At 44.6% G+C, this 9532-nt stretch overlaps 3 protein-coding genes across 6 annotated transcripts in view; 1 reads left to right on the forward strand and 2 right to left on the reverse strand.

Annotated features, from left to right (window-relative positions):
• Positions 1-199, reverse strand: part of map1sa (microtubule-associated protein 1Sa) — a 46670-nt gene extending 46471 nt beyond the window's left edge. Inside the window, exon 1 of the mRNA XM_036007452.1 lies at positions 80-199. The gene's annotated coding sequence lies outside the window, so the exon portion shown is untranslated. The remainder of the gene's footprint in view (positions 1-79) is intronic.
• On the forward strand, positions 132-7356 carry trmt13 (tRNA methyltransferase 13 homolog). 2 transcript variants are annotated; one of them, XM_031277152.2, is made up of 12 exons: positions 132-274; positions 2444-2493; positions 2808-2874; positions 3711-3770; positions 3933-4002; positions 4441-4547; positions 4702-4896; positions 5393-5465; positions 5563-5637; positions 5977-6361; positions 6494-6704; positions 6929-7356. In XM_031277152.2, exons 1-11 carry the CDS (start codon positions 164-166, stop codon positions 6675-6677), a joined length of 1377 nt encoding a protein of 458 aa, XP_031133012.1. In that variant the 5' UTR covers positions 132-163; the 3' UTR covers positions 6678-6704; positions 6929-7356. The 2 variants fall into 2 exon arrangements, with proteins under 2 accessions (XP_031133012.1, XP_035862954.1); XM_036007061.1 differs by having other exon boundaries at positions 2447-2493.
• The window catches only part of lrrc39 (leucine rich repeat containing 39), a 16080-nt gene continuing 12322 nt past the window's right edge, over positions 5775-9532 (reverse strand). Inside the window, exons 8-10 of one of the 3 annotated variants that reach the window (XR_004898733.1) lie at positions 8845-9045; positions 7781-7851; positions 5775-5790 (exon numbers count right to left, since the gene is read on the reverse strand). Coding sequence is in view for 1 of the 3 variants with exons in the window: in XM_031277154.1 (XP_031133014.1) it covers position 7618; positions 8845-9045 (202 nt within the window). In the remaining 2 variants the exon portion in view is untranslated. Of the gene's footprint in view, positions 5791-7272; positions 7619-7780; positions 7852-8844; positions 9046-9532 lie in introns of those variants that run through there. The other 2 variants (XR_004101104.1, XM_031277154.1) reach the window with 2 other exon arrangements.

Here is a 9532-nt window from a genome sequence, read left to right on the forward strand (position 1 = left end):
AGACACTGACAGTGTGAAAACACGGCAGTATGTATTCTCTTATACCTGATTATTTTATTTAATATATTGCTGTGTTTACTTTCTGTTGTATGTGTTTTAGTGTTTCCTACAGTTGGATGAGCACTCGAACGCAGCACGCAGCGTCACTACGTCACCGGCCAACATGGCGGCGCCGCTGCCTGGCAGATGCGGGTTCTTCGTGGAGAAGAAGAAACGTTTCTGTAAAATGATCGTCGCGAGAGGAAAAGTGTTCTGCGGAGAGCACGCGACCCAGGTTAGTTACCCAGGCAACCACCGAGGTTAGTTACCCAGGCAACCAGACCACATGATGACATCAACTCAGATCCGCGGAGTCTGGCGGGTTGAGGCTTCACCGGACAAACACGGGCTTTTCAAAATAAAACGGGCTTTTCAAAGTAAAAGAACCAATAAATTCCGCCAGCTTCAACCTGAGCAGAGTTTAATAATCAGCCACAATAACTGAGATCACCTGTGGGGGTGGTCACAATAATAATAAAATATGATATTTATTTATATATATAAATACATACAACAAAGTTATAATATCGGCTCTGAAAATGTTTTTAAACTTTGGTTTAAAGCTGTAAGACTTAGTTAGTGTAGTATAAAAGCAACAGAACATATAACAACTAGAAAAGAAAGTAAGACATTTTGACAGTATGCCTTCTACTTGGTGCACGTCCGTATAACACTGGCTAACACTATCTCTGCTGTTTGACATGTCCTGAAAAGAGAGGACAACACGACCTACAGTAAAGAGACTCCATGATAGGAGGTGTGTGTGTCAGAAGTTGTTGCTATGGAGATTTCCACAGTGAGGGAGTGGTGAGAGGGGGAGACAGTATCTTTAATGGGTCAAACATGTCCATTTAATGATAATTATACCTCTTAAGTTTGTTCTGTAATTCAAAAACGGTGGGTCCAAATGGCAAAAACATTATCATCACAAGAAAGATAAAGGTCTGGAGAACGCATTGATGTGGTTTTTATGTTTGTTGTGTTAAATATATGCGACACAGAGCAGCTAACAAACAGGGAACGATCTGCTTCCAGATATTTCTTTTCATTGTTTCTATCGGCAGTTGGTATGAACAGAGCCAAAAGTTTAGGTCCGGTGGATTCCATAGTTATATGTCTGCGACCGGCACAAGATTTCCTACATTTTGACCAACCATGATGTATGAAGATTGAAAACTGTAGGGGAGAGAGGCATTTGTTTGGAAAAATTTCAGAGAATATTACTGCAGCTTCCCCCTCTGTCCTCCCCTCTAACTCTCAACATTCCGTCCCCATACACACACATTGGAAAATCTGAAACGGTCTGAAAACTGGACGATACATAAACTGTGATTTGGTAGAAACCGTGCTTGATATCAGAATGCCCATTCAGTCCAATAAAGGCCAAAGTCTTGTCTTCTGTTTACACTTTTAATTATTTTTCTACATTAAAGTATGGCGATACAGCATGGCCCCAAAGAGGGGTTGTTTTGAGCGATGTTAAGCGATTTCCCGAAGATTTCCCATTAAAGTCTATGGGAACATTTTGCTAAGTTTTTTGCCGATTTTGTGAAAACCGCGCGACCAATCTCTTAGAAAAGTCATAGCACACCATTCCCGATCATTACACACGTTTTGATGTATTTATGTGCATGCGTGGGCAACGCTCCGTGACTAGTAGCGGGACAAAAATGTGGCAGAATAATAAGTATGCAGGATAATAGTAATTCTGCCGATTGCTGCTATTGCAGCACATCGGCACACTGAATAACAGACTTTAAAACAGTAAATGTCACATGCCTTTGGTGTGGTAGACCTGGGTTCGATTCCCACTGAGATACATCAACCAGTGTGTCCCTGAGCAAGGCACTTAACCCCTAGTTGCTCCAGAGGTGTGTGACCTCTGACATATATCAATTGTAAGTCGCTTTGGATAAAAGCGTCAGCTAAATGTAATGTAATGTAATGTAACATATTGTTTATAAATCTTTACAATGATTCTGTCTTGTTGCTCTGGCAACATCTTCTTCAGAACTTGATATGTTCAACGTGTAGCTAGTTTAAAGGTTGTTGTTGATGTTGTTGTTTCCTAAATGAGAAGGAGTTGGACAACAGGAACACTCAGAGAGGAAGTTTATCCTGAAATGTTCCTCTGTTGATCCAGACTCGTCTCTTTCTGTCTCTGTGGACTTCATGGAAACACGTTTAGCTTCGACAACATCACGGAGTAGACCGCTCATTTAATCTGAAACCACAGTGTTTACAGACACGTCTCTGCTGATTGGCTAACAGCCCTGACACGCCCACCTCAACCTCAAAGCCCGCTGCACCATGCTGAAACCGTAGCAACGCGCCGCTACTGATGACAGGTGAGCTGTGATGTCATCAACTGAGTGTTGACAGCTTCCTGTTACCTGTTTTCCAGGAGGAAGGAGGCAGCAGCAGGAGGATCGTGTGTCCTCTGGACCCCAAACAGTGAGTTATGGTGTTTATCATCTCTGATGCTGCTCTGTTTATTAAACATCACATACCTGGGATATGGGATGAAGAAGATAGAGATGTTACAGAGAGCATATATATATATATATATATATATATATATATATATATATATATATATATATATATATATATATATATATATATATATATATATATATAATATACATTAAATAAAGATGTTACAGACATAACATTCAGAGTTTTAGTTGCTTTCTCATTCTTAGAATATAAAATAGTTCCTGTGTTGACTTCCTGTGTGTTTACTTCCTGTCTGTCTGTCCCTTCAGCACTGTGAGTGAAGACAAGCTGGACAAACATCTGAAGAAATGTAACTCCAGAGAGAAGCCGAAGCCGGTGAGACAAACTTCACTTCCTGTTCCTGTTTAATGACACGACTCTCAGGGGGTTCCCTACCAAAATGGGGGGGCAGTAGCTCAGGGAGGTGGGTTGGGAACCAGAGGGTTGCTGGTTCAAGTCCCCATACCGACCAAAGTATGGTGGTGGACTGGTAACTGGAGAGGTGTCAGCCTCCTGGGCACTGCCAAGGTGCTCTTGAGCAAGGCACTGAACCCCCAATTGCTCGGGGCACCTTTCCATGGGCGGCCCCCCCCCCACTCTGACATCTCTCCATTAGTGCATGTATAGGTACTGAGCATGAGTGTGTAATTCAGGCCTGTGTGTAATAACAACAGAGTGAAAACATTGTAATTTCCCCTTGTGGGATTAATAAATTATACATTATTATTATTATTATTATTATTATTATTATTATTATTATTATTGTTTTTATTATTATTATTATTATTATTAAAGCTTCGGCGCAGTGTTCAGCCTCTCAGATATGGAGGCTCTCATCTGTTTATCATATCATGATATATCATAAAGATTTAAAGACAGAATTTTGGGATGGATGTGTTTCTCTGTTTACAGACCGAACAACTAATAACTAATAATATATAATATAATATAATATAATAATAACTAATCAGTGAGTCACTGATGAAAGTTATTGTTAGTTGCAGCTCTATCAGAGACTCAGATATGGTAATAGTTACCCTTCAAAATGATGTCAACTAGCTTTTGTTTTAATTGAAAAACGTCACGTCTGCTGTCTGTCCCAATATTCTAAAATGTAAACAGATATATTTGTGTGTGTGTGTGTGTGTGTGTGTGTGTGTGTGTGTGTGTAGGTTTACTATGTGGAGAACATCAACTCTGGACCAGCTGATGGAGACGAGACCCTCCCTGAGGTAACCTCTCAACACGTTCCCTAAGAATCAGTTAAACTTCTCCTACTATCACACCACATGATTCAGTTCAACATTAGAGATGTATACAGAGACATTTAGATCCATGAGTTTCTGATAATTGGTGTGTGTGTGTGTGTGTGTGTGTGTTTGTTTGTTTTCTAGGTGAGTCTGTGTGAGCGTAGCCAGTCAGAGCTTCAGTCTCTGTTGGACAAACTGAAGATGGCCGTCTCAGGTGACACACACACACACACACACACACACACACCTGTAATGATGATGTCATCCTCCTCTGTCTCCGTGATGGTGATGATGTCATCCTCCTCTGTCTCCGTGGTGGTGATGATGTCATCATCCTCTGTCTCCGTGGTGGTGATGATGTCATCATCCTGTCTCCGTGGTGGTGATGATGTCATCATCCTCTGTCTCTGTGGTGGTGATGATGTCATCATCCTCTGTCTCTGTGGTGGTGATGATGTCATCCTCTGTCTCTGTGGTGGTGATGATGTCATCCTCTGTCTCTGTGGTGTTGATGATGTCATCCTCTGTCTCTGTGGTGTTGATGATGTCATCCTCTGTCTCCGTGGTGGTGATGATGTCATCCTCTGTCTCCGTGGTGGTGATGATGTCATCATCCTCTGTCTCCGTGGTGGTGATGATGTCATGTCCGTAGGTCTGCAGTGGGAGGTGGAGGACGGCGTTCTGTCTCATCCCGTCCTCCAGGAGGAACTCAACAACCCAAAGAACGGAGACTCCGCCCACAAACACCTCAGGCAGCAGGTAACCATGGTGACCAGGGTGACCACGGTAACCACGGTGACGCCTCCTCTCAGACGTCCACTGGGGCGGTTTTAGACCTTTTTGGACACTTTTCTTGACATTTCTGTTGCTTTTTTTGCAATGTTTGTCCCAGCCTGCCGTGTCTGTCTCTCAGTCGTCCATCTTAGGTCACCTGGAGGCGCTGGGGCTGCTGGGAAGGGGGCGGTGCTTCGTGGAGTTTGGAGCCGGGCGAGGGAAACTGTCTCACTGGATCCACGAAGCCCTGAAGAGCCCGGAGACCCAGGAGACCCGAGAGACCCAGGAGGATCTGCAGATTCTGCTGGTGGAGCGCTGCAGCACTCGCTTCAAGGCAGGAAAAAAACCTCCACAAGTTACAATTCTAAACCCACCAGACTCCATGTAAATAATCAGGACTTTTATCATGGTAAAACACACTTCATTCAAAGTGGACAGAAACTAAATAAAACTATCAAAAGCCGTCTTGGTTCATCTTTCCACTGTTCTAACAATCACCACTCTGGTTTGGTTGAAATAAACCCTTAATTCACCCATTTACATGTGGAGATATGCTGGCTCTATACACGCTAAAAGTCCTGATTATTTACATGGAGTCTGGTGGAAATATGCTGGCTCTATACACGCTAAAAGTCCTGATTATTTACATGGAGTCTGGTGTATTTTGGTGATGGAGATTTCAGGGCTGTTTCATGTTAAACTAAAAGGATCTTACTCTTTAACTAAAATGTCTATCTCTGTAGGGATCCATCCCATAATGTTGTCAGACTTAGAATAATAATCTGAGTCTGTCAGTGTGTTCTGAAGTCAATCTGTTGTGTTGCGTTCAGGTGGACGGGAAACATCAGGACGCTGGAGTTGAGTTTGAGAGGCTGCAGGTCGACATTCAACATCTGGATCTGAGTAAGAGACAAACGTGCAGTCAGTCAGCCAGCCAGCCAATCAGTCAGCCAGTCAGCCTGTGATCAGCCTGTGATCAGGTGTGTTTGTGGTGTTGCAGGTAAGGTGCCGCTGCTCCGTCAGAAGAAGCTCCCGCTGGTCGGAGTCGGGAAACACCTGTGTGGAGCAGCAACAGGTGAGAGCAGACCTCCACTCTGATTGGCCTTTAACACGCATGCTGTTACTTAATGTAACAAACAAACAAACACACACACACACACACACACACACACACACACACACACACACACACACACACACACACACACACACACACACACACACACACCTGACCTGTGGGCGTGGTGATGGCCCAGTGGATATGACCCATGCCTCTGGTGTGGGAGACTAGGGTTTGATTCCCACAGTATCTCTGCTTTTGCTTTTTGGAAACATGAATATTGGTTTTTGGGTTCAGCTCCACCGAGAGTCTCCGCTGTTGAAGTTTGAACTGTCAGCGTGTCTCTGCTCTCAGATCTGGCTCTACGCTGTCTGATGGAGACTCCTGGACCCACAGAGCAGATAGAACCGCCCCCCAAACGCCTCAGAACCTCAGAACCAGACGCTGGTCCCGGTGTGGCGGGCCCAGACATTCTGGCCGGTCCCGGCCCGGTTCTGGGCGTGGCGGTGGCGCTGTGCTGCCACCACCGCTGCGAGTGGCGCCACTACGTGGGCCGGAGGTTCTTCCTGCAGCGAGGACTCGGAGCCAGAGAGTTCTCGGCCTTCTGCCGCATGTCCAGCTGGGCCACCTGTGGACTCAGACCGGCCAATCAGGACGCTCCCCCTCAGGATCAGGAGCCCACCAATCAGAGAGGAGAAGAAGAGCATGAACCAGCAGAGGAGGCGGACGCTGTGAGCGGGTAAATGTTGACCTCTGACCCCGACAAGGGAGACAGTTCTGTCTTTCTCAGGGCTTCTTCTGCCACCTTTATGGATGTTTTTTAACCCTGTAACCCTGTTTTAAAGGCGTGTTTGTTGTTGATGTTGTTTAGGTTTCTGACGGCGGCCGTGCGCGAGCATGTGGGCCGGCTCTGTAAACAGCTGATCGACAGTGGCCGGCTGGACTTCCTGGAGACACACGGCTTCACCAGCAAACTGACTCGCTACGCCAGCAGTCAGCTGACTCTGGAGAACGTCCTGCTGACTGCTGTCCCACAGGCCCCGCCTCCATCCTGACAGACAGACAGGCAGGGAGACAGACAGGCAGGCAGAGAGGGAGACAGACAGGGAGGGAGGGAGACAGACAGACAGGCAGAGAGAGAGGCAGACAGACAGGCAGAGACAGACAGAGAGACAGGCAGACAGAGAGAGAGGCAGGCAGACAGACAGACAGGCAGACAGAGAGAGAGGCAGACAGACAGACCGGCAGACAGACAGACAGACAGACAGGCAGACAGAGAGAGGCAGACAGACAGAGAGAGAGGCAGACAGACACTTTCTGTCTTCTGAGATTAAAGACCAAACAGGAAACAGACTCAACCTGAGTTTGTACAAAAGCGTTTTTATTTGAAGTTAAATTAAATTGTGTTGAGACGTTAAAGAGTTTTAACTTCTGCAGAAATGAAATGACTCAAAGACATGACCTCATAACGTTCATAAACAGATTTCAGATGGAGAAACATGAATGAATGAATGAATGAATGAAGAGTCTTCTCCAGCAGAAGAAAAGCAGAGGGACAGATAGTAGTTTGCTGAGTCATCATTTGGTTCTGAAAGGACTACAAACTCCAGAAGCACTACAGACTGAGACAGGAAACCCAGAGACTCAGCCTGACTTTGTACAGAAGGTTTTTTATTTGGAGTTAAAGTGAACGTGTGTTGACATGTTTTTCATTAAAGTGTTTCTACATGTTCAGGCTGTCTCTGATTGGCTGATTGTTCAGGCTGTCTCTGATTGGCTGATTGTTCAGACTGTCACTGATTGGCTGATTTTCACACAGAAATATATAAACAGATGTAACCTATCAAACATGGACTCATACACACATTTAGAACAGATTTCATCCTCCAGAAACATGAATGTGAATAAATATGAATACATATATGAAGCGTCTTTGATGAGGATGTTTTGCTGCAGAGCGACAGATTATTTTAGTTTGCTGAGTCATCGTTGGGCTCTGAAACAGAAACACATCATCATGTTTAATAAATAGATAAACGGTCAAAATATTCTACATGACTAAATATGTTTTAGTGAAAAATCTAACCTGCAGGAGTTATTATTGTTACTATATTAATTATTCACACACACAGAGACAGACACACACACAGACACATACTGTTACTATGATGTTATTCATGTTACATGATGGTCTGGAGGTCTGGAATCTGTTCGGCAGGCAGGGAGGCTCTAATGAAAGGTGCATTGTGGGAAATGTAGGATCCAGCGTGTTTGGATTAAAACAGGGGGGGGCATCACATTACAACAACAATGTTATTCTGCTCAATAAAACATTCGTTATTCATTTCACTTGTTTGGAAACTAATTGTACATCCAGAAACATTACTACACATTTTCTAAAGGCTCCGCGCCGAGTCACAGCTCCATCAAGCTGCTATCACCCGAGTCACAACTGCATCACGCTGCTATCACCCGAGTCACAACTCCATCACGCTGCTATTGCCCCGAGTCACAGCTCCATCACGCTGCTCTCGCCTCGAGTCACAACTCCATCACGCTTCTATCGCCCCGAGTCACAACTCCATCACGCTGCTATCGCCCCGAGTCACAGCTCCATCACGCTGCTATCGCCCCGAGTCACAGCTCCATTCATTAGCTCGCTGCTATCGCCCCGAGTCACAGCTCCATTCATTAGCTCGCTGCTATCGCCCAGAGTCACAGCTCCATTCATTAGCTCGCTGCTATTGCCCCGAGTCACAACTCCATTCATTAGCTTGAAGCTATCGCCCCGAGTCACAGCTCCATTCATTAGCTCGCTGCTATCACCCCAAGTCACAGCTTGATTCATTAGCTTCATGCTTCATCCACACAGAGCTCGCTGCTATTGCCCCGAGTCACAGCTTGATTCAGCTTGTTCTCTGTGACCATGTGGCGAGGGGGTAACGTTAAGGAGGAGCTAGCAAGCAAACGTTAGCCAACTAACACCGGCTGGCTGGTTCCGCTTACAGAGAATGAGCAGAACAGCCGCTATATCATATATATCGCTATATCATATATATATATATATATATATATCCACACATATATACAGCAAGAGTATTTTCTATATTTTTGGACATTATTGATGATGATGTTGGTTAATGTTGAGTTAGGGTTCCATCAGCTGTTACAGAGTTAATAATAATAATATTAATAATGATAATAGAGGGTCAGTGTTGGTACCAGCTATTGGCCCGGTGCACGTTGAGAACAGCGTAGGCTCTCTTCCTCGCCTCCTGGATGTACATCTGCATGAACTCTCGTCCAAATAGCTCTCTGTCCTCCTCCTCCTCTTCTTCCTCTTCCTCCTCCTCGGGGTTCTTCGTCTTCCTGCTCGGCAGCGTCACGTCCAGAGTCAGAGGGTTGTCCCTGAAATTCACAAACCTGAAAACACACAGACACACACACACACACACACACACACATCAATATCTTCCCATCTGCAGTCAGCGTCACTGACTCTTCTTTAGTTCATATTAATGTTTAATATGTTTGTGTGTGTGGATGCATCAATCATCAAGGCAATTCCCACGTTCAGACTGCAGCCAAAAGTGGCCCAAATCTGATTATTTTTTTGGGTCAAGTGACCAGGTCAGACTTCTTCAGAAGTAGTGTGAACACTCAAATCAGATTTAGACCACCTCCATATGTGGTCCTGAATCAGACCCAGGTCAGATTAGATACATAGATAGATTTTTATTGATCCCAAAAAATGGAAAATAATGGTGTTGCAGCAGCAAAATATCAGACACAGAGCACACATACGGAGTATACATTAAATAATAGGAAACAATATACATGAAATAATAATTGAATACTACACGAGCAATATTTAAAATATATACAATTTGGAAATAAAATGTACAACTGT

The sequence above is a fragment of the Sander lucioperca genome, chromosome 11, assembly GCF_008315115.2.
Source record: "Sander lucioperca isolate FBNREF2018 chromosome 11, SLUC_FBN_1.2, whole genome shotgun sequence".
NCBI lineage: Eukaryota > Metazoa > Chordata > Actinopteri > Perciformes > Percidae > Sander > Sander lucioperca.